This window comes from Vipera berus, assembly GCF_964194415.1.
Source record: "Vipera berus genome assembly, chromosome: 6".
Classification (NCBI taxonomy): domain Eukaryota; kingdom Metazoa; phylum Chordata; class Lepidosauria; order Squamata; family Viperidae; genus Vipera; species Vipera berus.
Window position 1 is genome coordinate 30,776,905 of NC_138208.1, and position 18,481 is coordinate 30,795,385.

Genomic DNA, 18,481 nt, shown 5'->3' on the forward strand with positions numbered 1-18,481 from the left:
GAACATTCCAACTATTTGGCCTGTGCAAGTCTTCCAAAGGGAGTGTATTGTTAGTGTTAGTATCCCGTATCAACAGAGGCAGAATTTTATGTAACTTTGGTTTGACTGAAAATAAATACCATGGACTACAATTGCTATAATCTTTGCTTTCATTGTAAAAACTCACCTAGATTACTTTAAATCAATATGAAATTAATTTTTGGCTTTACTAGACCTTTTTTATGTTTGGTTCCTACTTTTTGTCATTTATAACTTAAGACTATAAAAAGTAGCACACAACGAAGTTTAAGACCATACAAGACTTCTTCTAACAACATGTATTCCATCACAGGGCATGGGGTTGGGGTGGGGTAGGGGAAATCCGTCTGAATGGAGAGGAAACATAATTAAAAAAACATATTTTACATAACAATATGCAATCTGCATTTGCATCAAGTACATCATTTTGGTCAGTGATCCAAGTTTGTTGCTTTCTATTGTTAACTTCTGCACAAACTTTGTTTTCATCTATGTTTTAAAATAAAAACAAATCTTCACTGCATTGAGGGTGACTTTTGGCCTCAGAAGATTACACTGTGACAAAATTGACTTTCCCCCCATATTTATTTCTTGGTCGAGGGCTAAATGAAAAGATCCCAGAGGTCATCAGAAAACAGCAGGTAGTTTACGGAAAGGTTCCTTTGTACTAATTAAAGTTACAGAAGGCTGACCAAAGCATATGGCTGCTTCTGTCATTGAGTTATTGGCCATTGTTAGAGTAGGCTTTGGTTTGCAGCTGTAGCCTTTGACTGTGTTTGCAGGTAGACAAAGCTTTAATCACAAGGAGGTAAAGAGTACAGTTGTAAGATATATGCAGATATGCAAATGTTTCTGTGGTGCTTGCACAGACAATGTTAGCTTAGGATTGCATTTTACATCTTAACATTAACAGCACAGACTGGAAGCTTAGAAGATTTTAGATGGTTGCAACAGTCTAATTACTGTGGTTTGTTAGAACTAACTTATGTCATTTACAGTTGGTGGCACCAACATAAAAAAACTAATGTTCTGTAGTTTAAAATTCAGCTAGATACAAGCAGTGACACTAATTTCTGATACTACTCCTGTGCAAATTAAAAACAATAGCAACAAGTTGAACTTGACCAGCAATTGTTTCTAACATTATTACAACTACTGTATGCTGGAGTTTTCACACTGATGAAACTAACACTTTTTTGGCAGTATATGAGGCCCATTTGCTTTCTATAGAACATGTGTCCTCATATTCAGTAATGTCATGAACCCTTGTTAGCCACATTTTTTGAATGGGCAAGCCATTATATATAAAGAGTTTTGTTTTTCAAGAAAATCAGTTTATCTTTAAAAAAGAAAGGGGAAAAAAAACCAACCTATTTGCCTGCTTGTAATTGGATTCCCAAAGGGCTGGCTTAATGAGTTCCTTTAGGATTGCTTCTCCTTTATCCATGCTAAATAAATAGTCATAGTAAAAATCTGTCAAATATTCATGGTTATGGAGTGGTTGGGAAGGCCAGTGTTACATCCCTTCATTTTTAGGTTTCCCAAGTCTCTATTCATTCTAGATCTTCAGATAAAGGCTCTTCTTCAATTTCTCTATCATCTTCCAATTCTGGACTGTGATTTGCTGTTGTAACCAAAGACATGGGACAGTCTTCATCCTCAGCAGTCACTGGTTCTTCTTTGACATGGATTGAGTGTCTAAGGAAAAGACAGTGTGTCAGAATGTTATTTATTTAGTACATTTGTCAGTAGATAATGAGCAATTTTATCTTTCTTCTATCACAAGGAAAACATTAAAAAACTAGGATTCCAACTAAATTGTAACTAACTTCCCTCATGGTCATTCATCCATATAAATTCTTCATAAAACTCTTGGCCTGCTCTGGTTATGAAGATCTTTGAAAGATAATTATAGAGTTTCAAGATAGAATTCTTATCAGAGTTACCTGGACCTGTTTGAACTGTTTATCATATGATGCTTTACTTAAACTGCCAGAAGTCCATTAGAATTTGTAATTGTCAATATAAATAGCAAAATAATTAAAGGAAACTGTGAAAGGGATAGTGAGTACAAAAAAAAAACTAATCTACACCAACAGCATCTCTAGTCCATTCATACCTTCATCATAATCATTTGATTTCTTTCAATGTTCTTCAAAATATGAAAGAAAAACAGCATTTCTGATGAAATGAATACCAACAAATCAGTGACTAATAATTTAGTATACAACAGTGTTATTTTCAATTTATCAATGACAGTTTTAAAACATGCAACCTTATGTGTTTTTGCATGCACCCACACATAATTTTATGTAATTATTTTTTATGCTGAATATAATGATGGAAAATTAATCAGTGCATATCCTCAAGTTCCCCCACCCCAGCTGAAATGCACATTTTTTTTTTGTTTTAGAGAAGGAGTGAGGTAGGTAGCAGCTTGGAAGTTTCAAACCAAGCACCTGATAAAAATATTATATAAAAATAATAAGAAAAAAATCCATCCTCTTTACCCTGAAGCAAGAGAAGACCTGCTTTTTTATCTTGTTAATAGAAACCACAGTCTCTCATTAATATGCAGGGCCTGCATGCTGCTTCTCAAGAGGAAAACCTGCAGCCAGCCTTTGCCATTAATCAACTTCAGCTCAGCAGTTCAGTGAGACATGATGATACATGTTTTTAACTCTAAATTAATGAATATTTTTACCAACTGTCAATAAATGAAGAAAAACACTGGTGAGGAACACTAGTTGAGGTGGGAAATTTCCAAACACAACAGAATGATGGGGGGAAGTGGGCAACTAACAAGAATAATAATGCTGTCACACACAAACAAGGCTTAACATGATCCAGGCCCTACCCAAGGAAAGGGTTGTGCTGCAATGGTAAATCTGCCAAAACCTAATTATTTTTGACACATTAGATGCATCAGGGAATTGCTCTGGAAAAAAAAAACCTTATCAAGTAGTTTTTGCATTAGAAAGTGACTGAATCTGCCAGCATCTCTTGGGCTATGCTCTTCAATGAAAGAAGTAACTTTGAATTTTAAAAGGTACAGATTGTTTGAATATTCAATGCAAAATAACTTATTATTCAAACCTTATTGGGAAACCAGTCAGTTTTGTTGTGCTTTTCAGTCTTTATATGTTAATAAATTGTTAAGTATTAGAAAAAGGAACATCTTAAATAACTGAAATCTAAAAAAAAATCTTTAAAAAGCTGTAATATTAGCCCAAATCAATATCTGTATTAATCATTACAATATAAAGTTACAGAAATTTCACTACGATATGTTCATTCTGCAATGGCTAGCATGTCAGCCTTTTGTTTATATGTATTTTGGTTCAAAGAAAGCATGATATTTTATAGTCACTGGCATTTTTCAAGGCCTACAGTAAGTCAAATTTATCTAAACAACTTCACTTTAATGATTATCTAGGGATGTAAATTCATTTTAGTTCAAGAAGGTTCACTGCAAAACATAGCTTTTTAAAAGTCCTGTCACTAATATTTATCATATCCTAGAAAACCATCTTAGAAATATGTATTTAAAAATATTAAAGCAAAACAAATGAGTCTAGACTATTCAAAGATGTTGTAGTCATAAAACATAGCAAGCCTTTCCCCAGTGTGAAAAACATAACTTAGTTTTAATTTGCATTAATTATAAATCAGTAACATGCTTGTGTGGTTTGAAAAAGTGAGAAAAATTATTAGTTCTCTCAGTCACTTTATGCTGTATTAAGATGTCTGGATGAGTCATTTAGTATTTAATAAATAGCAAGCATTATGAAGTCAGAAATAAATTTGTTTTATGTATCTTTGAATTCATTGCTGCAATTGGAGTGAGACACTTGCATATTTTGACATGATTATTATTAGCAATCATGCACAGATATGCTGGGGATGCAAATAACGTTATTAGCTGTTTATTGTAATAAAATAAGGTGTGTTATCATTCTTTATGGTGACACAAACCATATTAGCTATCTTCTAACCAAGTTTATAGAGCATAGCAAAGTTGCTTGTTTTGGAGTTCAATTCTCCAATAAACTAATAGAATTAAAGCTGCATCAATATAAAAGTATTCAAAATAATATACCAACAAATCAAAGACATGTCATTCTGTATATTGGGAAATGCTTCCTAAAGTTTTAGCAACAAGTTGTGCAGGAACAATGGTTATGCAGGAGCAATGAGTGATTGGGTCATAGAACACTCTTGGATCTAGGACATCTAGGCACATTATAAACCAGACACAATTCATTTATGAATAATATTAACCCTTTTTACAAGATTATCTTAAGAATTGCAAATCATTCAAGAAAGTGCACATTATAAAATGCATATTCAATATCTATAACAAATGCTATCATTGGGGCATGAGATCAAAAATGAAATTAGCTTTATACATTTTGCATCCAACATAGGTACTTAATTGCAGCAATGATGATTTGCATCTGGATCATGCATTTTGTTCCTTGCATGACACAGTGGATTTTAAATGAGGAGTCATCTTTTTATAAAATAAAAAAAATAAATGGGGAATTATATATATTATATATGCATATTCCTCATGCTACAATGGGCTGGAATTATGTTACATAAATCAGAAAAAAATAAATAAGGGGAGAAACACAGAGACACACCTCTCTATATATGAGACATACTACAGACAATTACAAAAAACAAGTAGCTCTTTCCTCCATCCCTTGCCTGAATAATTTACAACATTCTCCAAATCCATTTGATAATTCGATATTTCATATAAGTTTATTACTCCATTGTATTTATAATATCCCTCTAAGCCTTAATTAAATAGTAGAATATTTTTTGTCTCCTTGTATTATGAAAAATATTAGATATTGATGTATTTCCTTTTTTTCATTTATATTTATTTTGCACAAGCCATTCACATTCAGGAGGTAATCATAGATAGAGTTTTATAGACAGCAACCATTTACTCAGTTTACGAGAGTACACCAGCATGTATGTCTCCAGAATTATTTAAATCAACATTTGGTTTAGTATAATGTATTCTACATGGATCTTTCTTTGCAAAGTGTCCACAAAATAGTCTAGCCTAAAATGTAATAGCTATTGTATTCAATACGGGTTGAATTTACAATATGTAGCTCATTTTCCATAATAGTTGCACTGGCTTCCAATCTCCTTCTAGCCAAAATTCAAACTATGGCTTTTTAAAGCTTTAAAAAATGCTTCCCATTTTCTTTGATTACTAAAAATTGCTTATCAGAAAGTCTTTTTATCCAATATAAGTAAAACACTTTAAATCAATTTAAATGTTCCTGTTTTGTGTTCCTTAGCCAACCACCTTTGCCCAATTTTGGGTAATTTATCCAGGTTTAGGAAGTACTGCTTTAAATGTTCTAGCACAGAATAATTGAAGGAATGATTATTTTTGCATGAGCTAGGAAACTTTAAAAGAGAGACTCTAACCAGTGGTGGTGAACACTCAAGAGCCCTCTCTGTGGGCACACGTGCCGTCGCCCCAGCAGTTTGCCAGAGTAGAAAGCACATGGCATTTGGAAGCAATGGGGCAGGAAGTGAACGAGCAAGTGGTGTTGGTCTGCTGGGGATGCCCCAGAGATGGCGAGGGACTGGCCACTGCCACCCTGGCCCCACCCCTGCCCAGCCCAGTGCCCCCCCAAGTTGCATGCACAGGAGGTGGAGAGCACACGGGGGCTGACAGCATCTGGCAGCAGGGCCTGTGTAGCCCACTGTGAATACTGGGCCAGCTCTCCAGCAGCAGTGCTGCGGTGGCATTGGCAGTACACAGAGTCAGAGGAGCATGTGATGTGGACCACCAGACACGCCTACTCCATCCCATCTCTTTTTGGTTGAAGAGCTGGTCACCACTGGTCATCTCCTCAGCCCCCTTGAGGGTCTTGCCCTTGGTCCGTGGGTGGAGTGCATTCCCCTCATGCACCTCGGTACCTACCGCACCCGCCAGCTGCTCGCACAGGTTGATCAGGCCTCTGCCTAGAGCTGCACGCCCACCCAGCATGAAGGAGGCGAAGCTGTGGGCTAGGAAGCCCTGCGTAGAGGTGGTAAAGCATGCCCAGGGCCAGGAGGCAAAAGACCACTCCGAGCAGGGAAAGCTGGATCCCCATTGGCATCATGGCCACCCAGGCCCAGCAGAGATGGGGGAAAGCACGGAATCCTAGCTGGGACTGGGGGACCTCGGTGCCAATGGGGATCCTGCTTTCCCTGCTTGGGGTGGCCTTTGGCTTGCTGTGCGTGGGTGTGCTCTACCACCTGTACTCGAGCTTGCTAGTTGGCTGTTTTGCCTCCTTTGTGCGGGGCGAGCCAGGTGTTGTGGGTGGCGGCGGCAGCCTAATGAACATGCGCGATTTGCTGGCTGTGGCAGCCCGAGGAATGGCCAAGGTGTGCGAGAGAAGCAGACTCCACATGTGGGCCAAAGGCAAGATCTGTGAGTGAGCCAAGAAGATGACCAGCAGCAACCTGCTCTCCAAAAGCAAGCAATAACAAATGGGATGGATTAGGTGCATCCGGCAGTCTGCATCACGTGCCTCCCCCCTCCCCTACTCTGCCTGCTGCTGGAGGGCTGGCCAGGTATTGGCAGCAGGCTGTGGAGCTCCAGAGTATGCTGGTCAAGGGGCCAGCAGCCTGTGGCTGTTGACAGACACCATCGCCCCCCATGAGCTCACTGGCCTCTATGTGCGGGGGCTGATGGTGTCAGGCAGCAGCCACCGTGGCCTCCCCTTGCCTTGCTCTGCAGCAATGGCACCCCTCCCTGGCCCCTGCCTCACCTCACCCTACAGGACGAGCCTCCTGCCAATCGCCCCACCTGCCATAGACCCCCCCTGGATCTTTCCCAACCCTGCCCCAACAGGCATCCCCCCGAGCAACATTGAGGTGGCCACACCCACGCCCATCACAGCCACACCCACCCAATCTGCTGTGAACACCACAGCCACACCCACCCAGTGGGCCACGGCCCCTGCCCCCCCTGAGGGCACCACAATGCTGATGCGGCCTTGGTACTTTGTGATAAATAAGTGGGTTTTGGGTCGCAGTTTGGGCACTCGGTCTCTAAAAGGTTCACCATCACTGCTCTACATCATATCATTTAGTCAACTGAGCTCCACTTAGTGGTAGTGCAAGAAATAATGTTATGACTGGCTTGTGATAGATTTGCAGTCTTAACACATGGATACTCATTTTGTACATTTCTGATAACACTGTAGTATATTGTAACACTTTTTTCCATTTTGGCCTGTCAAGAGGATATTTTTCTGATCATTTGGAGAATAGATTTTTATGTTGTATACCTGTTTACTAATTTGCCAACTTTTAAAATTGTTTATTTTAAGGCATTTATAAGATAATAATAATAATTTAATTTGTATACCGCCCTTCTCCCGAAGGACTCAGTAATAAGCAGTAATAATAATTTGCTTCCATACACAAACACTCACATTTTAATAACTGCAATGTAAATGTAGGGTTGATAAGAGTATTAAAACCATAACTACCTTATTTTTCATCTAGGACCATTATGACAGAGTATATTGAAAAACACAGCTCTGACCATTTTTTTTCCCAAGAGGAATCTGTAATTTAGAAGATATTTTCAAAATTTAATCTGATTTTCTAATCTGGAAGCAGAATAATTATCTATTTATAATAAATGCTTTTTGATGATAAAATACATAATTTATTCTAAGATCCTTATTGGCACAGTAACACTTCCCTACTTTTTTTTCTTTTGAAGACCCTATAAGGTTGGAGGCAATAGTTGTCCTTATTTGTTGTTCCTGTTACTTCTGGGATAGAAGATGTTGGCTGTGGAGGAAGTTGAAGTGCTACTTGCTACAGAAACATCTATTGCTACAGACATCAGAGATAATACTTCTCTTCCCTGGGAAGCACATTAAATCAAGTAGTTTCTCCCCCATCATCATCCCTTGCCATTAATCTATTACCTCTGAGAGAACTTAGATGGGAGATGCAGTTATATCCATTTTTCTGTCTTATCATTCCCAAGGAATGTCAAATGTTTCTAGCATGTGTTAATAACCATGTTACTAAATTCAGTCCTAGCAGCATTGCACAGCACAGCATTTTTTGATGTATGAGAGCATGTTATTTCACTAACAATACAATTGTCTGTGGAATTATATGTATTATTTGGGTTAGTCAATACCAAAACATCTTCTTCAGGCTTGATTTTGCTAACAATGTGCAAGAATTTTATAAAAAAATATATGTACAATATAACCCCAAACTATAGCAAATGAATGTACTGGGATGAGCATCCCAGTTCTGATTACCATACAAAATCTTAATCCTAAAAGTTTTCTTCCCCAAATACCACTTTTTCACAGCCATTGCTTCCTGCTCTTTCATGGCCAGCTATTCAGAGCTAAGCAGTATAATACAAACCACACACACTGCAATATATCACAAAAGGTCAGTCTGCTTTTCAGTTGGAATAAAAAAATTGTCCATAACCGAAGGTTCTGTTCCCCATTCATATGATTAAGTGCAGGTGAAAGGATTCAATCATTCATAGCAAGCCAAATCTTAACAAAGGCAGGTCTTACTTCTCTGAGTACTGTAAATAAAAAAACCCCAAGCGTTAAGTCTTTTTACATTTGGAATTCACCCAACGGAAAAACAATATTTTTTTTCCAAGATAGCAAATCATGGTATTTCTCAGATATTCAGAGGCCATAAATTCTTCGCTTAGTACCAAATTCTACCTTTCCTTTGCCTTTTCACTTACAATTTTTCCAATTTTAGTCAATGGCAGAGGGATCGTGGAAATTGCCAAACAGATTATGAATGCCAGAAGTTCTATTTAAAAAAATGTATTTGTACCATAACAGAAATTTTGAGTGCTTTGGATAGCCAAGCACTAATTACAAAACTGGATAAGACTCTACTTAAAGCAGATGAACCCAGACGGAAGAGGAATCCAGACCGAACTGAAGATAAAGTTTTTAGAGCAAATACAGAGACTAGAACTAATAGGGCAACAACATAATGATTACAAATGGTTTGGGTTTTGTGGATCACTGATGGCTAGATGGCCTCCTTTGATTCAAATAATATGTGAGTATGGCCCACTGAGTAGGCATGACCTACTGGGTAGGCATGGCCTACTGGGTGGGCATGGCTGGTATGGGTATGGCCTACTAGGAGGGCATGGCCAGCTCAATGTCACTCGCATCAGGGGCACTTGTGCAGGCCTGGGCAAGATTGGGACAAACTGAGGATCTCTGGTGGAGGGGTGGGTGGGACCAGGGTGAGCGCCGGGGCATGGTCTACTGCAGAAGCCTCACTGAGCCTCAGGCCATGCAGGGGGGCCCTGTACAATGGCACAAACTGCCTGGAGCCCTGGGCAATGGAGGTCAAGCACCCAGTCCTTGGGCTCCCACGGCACCAGGACCCCACAGCCCTGCCTACCCTAGCTGCACTTCCCTGAGGGGGTGCCCAGCTGCATTTACCTCCTCAAGGCTACTGCTTCTGTGCTCGGTCTTCTTGGCCAGGTTGCTCATGGTGGGTGCAGGAGAGCAAAGTGCATGGGTCAGAGGGAGGCCTACTCCCTCTCCATACAAGGAGACCTGGCTTTGTAACCAAAGCATCCTCAACAATAGGATGGGAAACCACTAGGGGATGGCGAAAGGGCAACAGGGCTGCTAGTGGCCAAATGCTAAGGCAGGATTTCACTCAGACCCACCCTCCCTCTTATTCCAATCTCCTTCCTTCCTTCCTTCCTTCCTTCCTTCCTTCCTTCCTTCCTTCCTTCCTTCCTTCCTTCCTTCCTTACTTCCTTCCTTACTTCCTTCCTTCCTTCCTTCCTTCCCAGCCTCCCTCCTTTTCATTCCCATCTCCTTCCTTCCTTCCTTCCCTCCCTCTCTCTGTGCCCAGGAAGGGATGACGGGAGGAGGAGAGGTTGGCAGTGCTTCTCTCAAAGACTGTTGGAAGAGACCTATACCATTCCAGACAATGGAATATCCAATCTCTACTTAAAAGCCTCCAGTGATGGAGCAAGAGATGATATTGAAGGGGGTGGGGGAAGAGATATTGGTGGGGAAGATGATATTGAAGGGGGTGGGGGAAGTGTGGGAGGCAGGGCAGGGGCAGGGTGAAGCAAATGAGCTGCAACTCCTACTGCAAACCACCCAGCCCCCGAGCACTCACCGTTTCCTGTCCTTGCACATGGAGGGCGCTCAGCTGGGTTGGGATGGGCCAGGGCTAGGGCAGTGGGGGCCAGTTCCTTGCCATTTCTGGGACATCCCCAGGGGGCCAAATTTGAATTTTGAATTGTAAGCTGCCCAGAGTCATTGACTAAGATGGGTGGCCATAGAAAATGATTGATTGAATAAATAAATAAATAAATAAATAAATCTCCCTTTCTTTTTTCTAAAAAACAAGTAGTCAGTCACTATAAGGAAGCACAATTTTTAGTCTTTACTTAATCCAAACATTTAAAAATTTATATCCCTTGCCTTCAATCTTTCTTTTTCTCATGCCATTACAGGTATGAATAATTCATTTAATGACTGTTAGAAGTTACAACAGCACTGAAAAAGTGACATGACCATTTTTCACATTTATGACCAGTGCCTTTTTTGTAAAAAAAGTGCCGGAACTCACACACGTCATACAACCTGCCTTGCCTACCCTACAAGGTTTACCTTTGTATTTGAAAAAAAAAACATCCTTCAATTTTTAGTGCATCTAAAAGACTAGGATTTTGTTTAATGTAAGTTAATACTATTAATGTTACTATGCACTGTGTGGCTTTAAATTACAAGAAGGCATTTTATTAATCTCTTGGGACATTTACCATTGGCATACCCATTTAGTTTAATGAGTGGAAAGTCAGCTTTCTATGTGGAATGAAATTGGCCCAATAAAACAAAATTTGGTTGCTTGTAAAAGATTGAATTATTTTTAAGAAATTGTCAAACAAGGTGGAAAAATTTACATTTGGAGTTTAATATGAATATTGACTTGACACAAATTAAAGTTGAAACTTTGTCAGTGAACAGATTACTTTTAATTTACCTTTAACTTAAACCCAATTTAATAAATAGATCTGATTAAACCTCATAGTGTAGGTCTACCTTTACATCTGACCAATACATAATTAATATATATTATTATTAGTAATAATACCTCCAAATCACAAGACATTGGCTTTATTCTTATTCTTCCCCTCTGCAGTTTGATTATAAAGTATAAAAGGCTAAAAAGAGATTTTTGTAGACATCCCAGCCTTTGAACTACCCAAGGAACCGAAATAGCAAAGTTTTGCTCTCGATTTGCCTCTTTTTAACCTCATACCCCACCTTCTGTAAGGGAAGCCAAAAGGCTTGCTCACCCTCTCATGAAAAGATGGCCTCCATGTTTATGTGTCTTCAACTGCCACCATCGACTTCCACACCACATGGTCCAACCCAGCCAATCAAGCCACATTCTGGCTATGGTGCTCTGGCACCTCATAGCTCCTCCTAGAGGAGGCACACAGTGCTGGAGCAGACCCCGCTTGCACTGTACCACCAGTGGGGCATTTTCAAAAACAAACAAGGATAGGAAGGGAAACAATAGGAAAAGAACGCAAATCTGGAAAATCCATCAAAAAACGGTACCGGAACTCCATTCCAGTGCGTTCTATGACAAAAAAAATCCCTGGTTATGACCATTGCAGCATACCCATAATCAAATGGTTTACATTCAGATGTTTGACTACTGGTTCATATTTATGATAGTTGCAGTGTCCCAAGATCATGTAATCACATTTCATGACCTTCTGGCAGCAAAATCAATGGGGAAGCCAGATTCACTTAACAACCCTGTTACTGACTTAACAACTGCAGTGATTCATTTAACAAATGTGGCAAGAAAAGTCATAAAATGGGCAAAACTCACTTAACAAATTTCTCACTTAGCAATATAAATTTTGGACTCAATTGTGGCTGTAGGTTGAGGACTCCCTGTACACTTCATGACTGCCACCTAGTTGAAATATCAACTAATGAACTTTGTTTTTAGTTCATTATGGCAAAAGTCACAGGTTTTTCTAAAACCAAAAATACAGAATTTCTAATGATATATAAAGAGTGAAGCATGATAGCAAAAGGGCTACAAATGAGATAGCACATATTTTACATACAAAAGCTCCTTCATCATACTGACAACACTGATAAAAATGGGCAAATGGTTTATTTTAAAAATAGATCTTGCTACTTTAATGGTTTAAAAGACCTCAGTTGTTCCTTGGTTGGTGCCAACAAAATTTAACTTTCCTAATTTCTTAAGTATTAAATAGATTGATAAGGTGTTTTTTTACTTTAAGCTAATCTGTCCAAACAACTAACTCCAATACTAATCTTCTTGCTTACTGGAAGTATATATAGTTCTCTTACAAGTCCTTGAATCAATTTCACCAGCACCTCTATTTGTATTATTAATGTATACACTTTAATTAAAAATATATTTAGCCAAATAATGAATATTTTAGATACCTACAAAATATAAATTTTATACTGTTTTCATTAAGCCTGGCTTAAGAGGCACAAGAGTTGAACATATTAAAATTGTATTAAGATATTTGGTTAACGTCTGCAGAAGAAAAACAAAATATTCACAGGATATAGAAGGGTTTTTTTCCTAGCCATTTGAAGTTTTTGCCAAAATATATTACAGACTTTACCATTCATTCAAGTAATGCATATAATTTCACTTCATTTTCTTCAATTATGAGATCTAAAAATAAGGTTTATCTCACAAAGCTGAATAAATAAATAAAAATAATGCACCATCACTTTGACTATATCTACATAATTTATTTTGCAAATTTTAGCTTCTACTTTTATTGTAGGAAGTAACCACACCTGGCTGACCATATAGCTGAAAGCTACATGGAACTAGGTCTATATAGGAGACTTCCAAAGGATTAGAGTCTACACTGAAAAATAAAATAAAAACAGAATCCTCCTAGATGGAGACATTGCAAACCACTTCTTCTGATGCCAAGAAAATTACATGGATGAATTCATGAAATTATCAGAATTCAGCTCAATTTGAAGGAAACTTGACTTCACTTTTACTGTAATTTGTATGGTAAACTCTACTGTCTTCAATCTGTTCTCTTGTATTGGCGGCAATAAAAGATAACCTGGTGCAGTAGTCTGTCTTGCCTGGATGGGTTGCCATAATTTATTTTAGTTATTTGGTCCTCTTTTCTGAACAAAAAACGAACCTTCTTCCTGATTCAGGAAGATGACGTATTTCCTGAATGAATAGTACAGTAACTATACCTGAAGGTATAATAGAGAGGCTTACGAGAACATGCCTGAGCATACCAAAACAGAGAAATAATTAAGCAAAACACTCCTAATACTATGCTCAAAGGAACGGAATCATCCATCTGCAGACTGGACATACAATCCAGGTAGGTATGTTGTCTCCATGGAACAAAAATCAAAGAAGTGGCTGAGAACCTAACCAAAATAATTAGCCTAGAGATTACTACCCCTTCCTCCTCCTCCATATTGGGACAAATGATAGAACAAAGAACCTGAGTACAATAGTGAGAGACTACAAACAACTAGGCAATAACGTTAAGACGCTAGGAGCATAAGTAGTGTTCTCATCAGTACTCCCAATGAAAGGCCAATCCCCACTGAGGGAAAAAAGAATTCTAGAAATAAACCATTGGCTAAAGGGCTGGTGTCACCAATAAAACTTTGGTTTCCTGGATCATGGACTGCATTTCCTTCGCAAACGACTCTTGGCAAGGGATGGGCTGTACCTCACAAAAACAGAGAAAAATGTACTTGGGAAAAGACTGGCCCAACTCATCAGGAAGGCTTTAATCTAAAATTGAGGGGGGAGGGTGGTAAATCTTCAGAATCTCTAGAACCGAAAACCAATCATAAATCCCAAGAAAACAAATCAAACAGTGAGGTGGGCAGAGATGAGAAAAAAAAAGAAAAACTCAAACAACATTCAGGAGATGCAGGAAACATACCTACGGACAGGCATTAAAAGCCTCAAATGCTTATGTACAAGTGCTGAAAGCCTGGGGAACAAACATGGTGAACTAGAAGCAATAGTACACGAGGGAGGGTATGAGATAGTTGGCATTACAGAAACCTGGTGGGACGAAACTCATGACTGGAATGGACTGATGGACGGATATAAATTGTTCAAAAGAAACAGGTCTACAAAAACAGGAGGGGGAGTTGCACTATATTTAAGAGAACACTACATATCTACAGAAACACACATGATCAAAGAGATAAAATCTTTCCAGAGTATATATGGGTCAATATAAAAGAAGAAAAAAGTGACATTGGTGTGTATTACAGGCCACCCAACCAATCAGAAGAAATAGATGAACTCATTACCAAACAGTTAACAAATGTATATAGAAAGCATACCAAAGTAGTAATGGGAGTCTTCAACTATACAGATATCAACTAGAACAGGGCTTTTCAACATTTTTACCCATTGTACCACTTTTAGGATAAGGCAATATCCGAGTACCACCAGTCGCCCAGCAAGATGTCAAAAAAATGACCAAAAAAAGAGGGAAAAAATGATAAAGTACAAGTAGTCCTCGACTTACAACAATTTGCTTAGTGACTATTCAAATTTACAACGGTACTGAAAAAAGTGACTTATGACCATTTTTCACACTTATGACTGTTGCAGCATCCCCAGGGTCATGTGATTTACATTTGGATGTTTGGCAACTGATTCATACTTATGACATTCACAGTGTCCCAAGGTCATGTGATCAATGGCCGGAGGGGCATGGCCAGCTTATCACTCAGGTTGCAGGGTGCCTGTGGGGGGGAATCCGTGGGTTTCTAGTGGAGGGGGGTGGGACTGGGGTGGGTGCCTTCCGTCCCTCCCTCTTTCCCATTGTCCCTTCCTTCCTTCTTTCCTTCCTTACCTTCCCTCCCTCTTTGTCTCTTCCTCCTTCCCTCCCTCCCTTCCATTGTCCCTCCCTCCCTCTCATTGTCCTTCCCCTCCTTCCTTCCTTCCTTCCTTCCTTCCTTCCTTCCTTCCTTCCTTCTTTGTCCCTTCCTTTCTTCCCTCCTACCCTTCCAAGCAACCTGCTAGTCCAAACTACAAATATTGTACCTCACACAACCTGCCCATCTCCCATTTTCAGGCACATACATTACGAACCGGCTACTTCTCCCAGTCATTTTTCCCCTACCAGAGCCCAGCATTCGAGCCAGGTTCCCGATCCTCTCCGTGTACATTGTTCTTCCCATAGCTCTCCCCAGCACTGCTTCTGGCTGCATTACTACAGTTAGCAAGTTAATTTTCACCCGCCCGAAGGAAGAGAGTGATGCTTTTCTCCATCCTCCAAAGGAAGGGAGACAAACCCACATTGCCACCAAGTCATCCTTCTTTTGAGCGAAGTAATCTCCTTGCAATGCAAAACTGCGGGGCTCCATCTTTTGCAAAGGGCAGTGCATGCGCCCCACGAGCAAAGGAGAGCAGCCAAGCAACCTGCTATTCCAAACTACAAATACTGCTTCTTGGGATGGGGTGGCAGGGACAGAGAGGAAACATCTGGAAATCATGCAAGAACTTTTCCTCTTATTATTACTATTATTCTTCCAAGTTGGAAAGGAAAATCAGAAACGGCCCAGCCACATAGGTCAAGCTCAGCTCTCTTTCTCTCTCCCTTAAACGCGATTCCTCAGAAGCTTTGGCACTTCCTACACTTGCAGCGGGGAGACCAGAGGCTTTTCCACTGACCCGGGGCAACTTTGCAAAAAACAGCAAAACAGCACGGAGAAGCGCAGTTCAGCTGTACTTGCACATGCTGATCCCGCACTCCTGCCCAGTTAACTTGCTTGCAGAAAGCAAGCAGAAACCAAGAAATGAGCTGGCGCTGGCAACGGCAACAGCAGAGAGAAAAAGGGCCGAATGCCCCTGCTCTTCCTCAACATGTGTTCAAGGCCAATGAAGAAAGGGTGGGGAAAAAAGCGGAGCGAGGGGGAGGAAGACGACTAAGACACTCGCCCTGTGCATGCCTCCCAGAGTTTGCCTTTACACTGCCTCTAAAGTGGCGAGTTAAAAAAAAAAACCCAAAAAGATTGGGGGGGGAGAGAAAGGCGGTCAGTCAGCCAAGAGCCCGGCTGTTTCAGACTAAGCCCGTGATACAGGCAAGGTTGTGCGCTTCTCCTGGCCCGAAAGGGGAAACTGCCAGGCAGGCCATCTGGCCGTCATGGAAATGACAAAGGGTTAAATGCTGCAAAACAGTGGGGGGGAGGGAGTCAGGCGGGCACATTTTTCCCTCCACATCCACATTCTGATGGCTTCACCTGGCGCTCATCAGCAAAACAAATGTGGGCCTCGGTTCCAATCTGCTGCCACGGGATGAGTCCTCAGGGAGGGCACATGATGTCTGGCCACTTTGCTTTCCCCTCCATAAAGCCAGGCACCTTGGGAAGAGGAGAGGGGTAAGTCACAAGCCCCATGAGGCAACGTGAGGGCCATGAGGGGTATTGCAACCTCAGGGGGGGGAGAGAGGAAAAGAAGATAGAAGAGACTGAGGCTGCAACAGAGAGAGAGAGAGAGAGAGAGAGAGAGAGAGAGAGAGAGAGAAGGGGGAAAAGAAGGAGGGGGCAATTGTGAGGTTGACGACGCGAGTGGTCTGAAACACCTACCTGCTGAGGGAGTGGATGACTCTGTCCCCATCAGGCTCACACTTACTTGTGAAGTAAGAAGATGGGGGAAGGGTGACATGGATCCTGCACGAGAAGAAGTCAATCCGGTTGCTGCACAACGAGTCCCTGGGGAGGGTGGGGCCTCGCTCTGCACCTGCACTCTTTGTGCGCCCTCAGTAGGGTTCCTGCAGGCCGCTGCCAAGCAGCATGTTTTCTGCAAGCAATTGAGCTGGGAAGGAGTGGAGCGGGAGGAAGGCGACACCACGTACCACCAGCCAGGTGCTCACGTACCACCAGTGGTACACGTAACACCGTTGAAAAGCCCCGAATTAGAAGACAAACACTGCAGTGAGTGGGAGATCAAACAGACTCCTAACCAACCTAGCCAACAACTTTGTTATCCAAAAGGTAGAGGAGGGAACTATATGTAAAGCCATATTGGACTTAATTCTCACTAATAGAGAAGAAGTGATAGAAGGAGTTGAAGTTACCAGAACCTTTGGTGAAAGTGACTGCATCACACTGGAATTTAATATAATGCAAACACTAGCAAGAGAAAACAATCCAACCAGGGTAAAATGTCAAAAGAACTGACTTTAACAAACTCAAAGAGAACCTAGGAAAGATGTTGCAAGATAGTGGCAGCATAGGATCACTGGGAGAGAAGTAACTAAACTACGTAGGAAAGCACTAGGAAAGGGGGGGGGAAAGTGAGGAAAAAAAGAAGCAGAAAGTTAGATAAGGAAGATAGAAAGGATAGAGGACAAGAAGAAATTGGGGCAAGGAGGAAAACATCAGCAAACAGGAGCACAGCAAATGAATGGCTGCATGTGGAGCCAGTAACAGAGAATAAGACAGCCAGCTCTGGAGCACAGCTAAGAAGCCCAATGCTTAGGCAATGGAGAACAGGAAACTAACATCTGAACAGCAAACAAGGAGGGAGACCATTGGAAGCAGTGAACCAGTGGGTCACAGCATTTATTCAGCAATTGCCTAGGCCCACACCCACTTCAAGGCTGGCTGACCCGGAGCCCAGCAAAGCAGAGACAGCCCGACTCCCACAGCCCTCTCCCTGCCTCCTTCCAGCCCCGCAGCCCTTCCCAGGGGAGACTTGCCTCAGGTGGAGGTCTGGATCAGCATTCTCTCCCCAATGAGAGCAGCAGCCCCCTCCACACCTCCTGCTAGCCTGACCCGGCAGAGAACAAAAGGCCCACAGCAATCCTTCTTTGGCTGTGAGGAATCAGAGGTGGCAAAACCTGAGGGGGGAGGGGGAGGAAAGCAGCAGCAACAGAGAGACTTAGAGAGCCAGAGACCTTTCTGATTTCTCAAGCTGAGTGGTCAGCTAAGAGGAGCAGAGCAAGCAGAGCAGCTGAGGTGAATCTTTTTTCATTCTTTGATAAAGTGACTAAACTAATAGATCAGCGAAATACTGTGGATGTAGTATACTTAGACTTCAGTAAGGCATTTGGTAAGGTAGATCATAACCTATTCCTTCGTAAGCTAGAAAAAGGTGGAATAGACAACATCACCACCAGATGGATCTGTAGCTGGCTGGCAAGCTGTACTCAATGAGTAGTTCTCAATGGCACTACATCCACATGGAGAGAAGTAAGCAGTGGGATACCACAAGCTTCCATCTTAGCCCCAGTACTCTTCAATATCTTCATAAATGACTTAGATGAGGGAATTGAAGGGGAACTCATCAAATTTGCAGATGACACCAAACTGGCAGGAGTAGCCAACACCCCAGAAGACAAACTCAGGATGCA

The 18,481-nt window shown here is 41.1% G+C and overlaps 1 protein-coding gene across 6 annotated transcripts in view; it reads right to left on the reverse strand.

The window, feature by feature from the left end:
• Positions 1-1,571: 1,571 nt before the first annotated feature.
• Positions 1,572-18,481, reverse strand: part of FOXP2 (forkhead box P2) — a gene marked incomplete at both ends in the record, with an annotated part of 376,809 nt that continues 359,899 nt past the window's right edge. For all 6 annotated transcript variants that reach the window (XM_081330288.1, XM_081330287.1, XM_081330286.1 and 3 more), the window contains one exon: positions 1,572-1,716. In XM_081330288.1, the coding sequence (XP_081186414.1) occupies positions 1,572-1,716 (145 nt within the window). The remainder of the gene's footprint in view (positions 1,717-18,481) is intronic.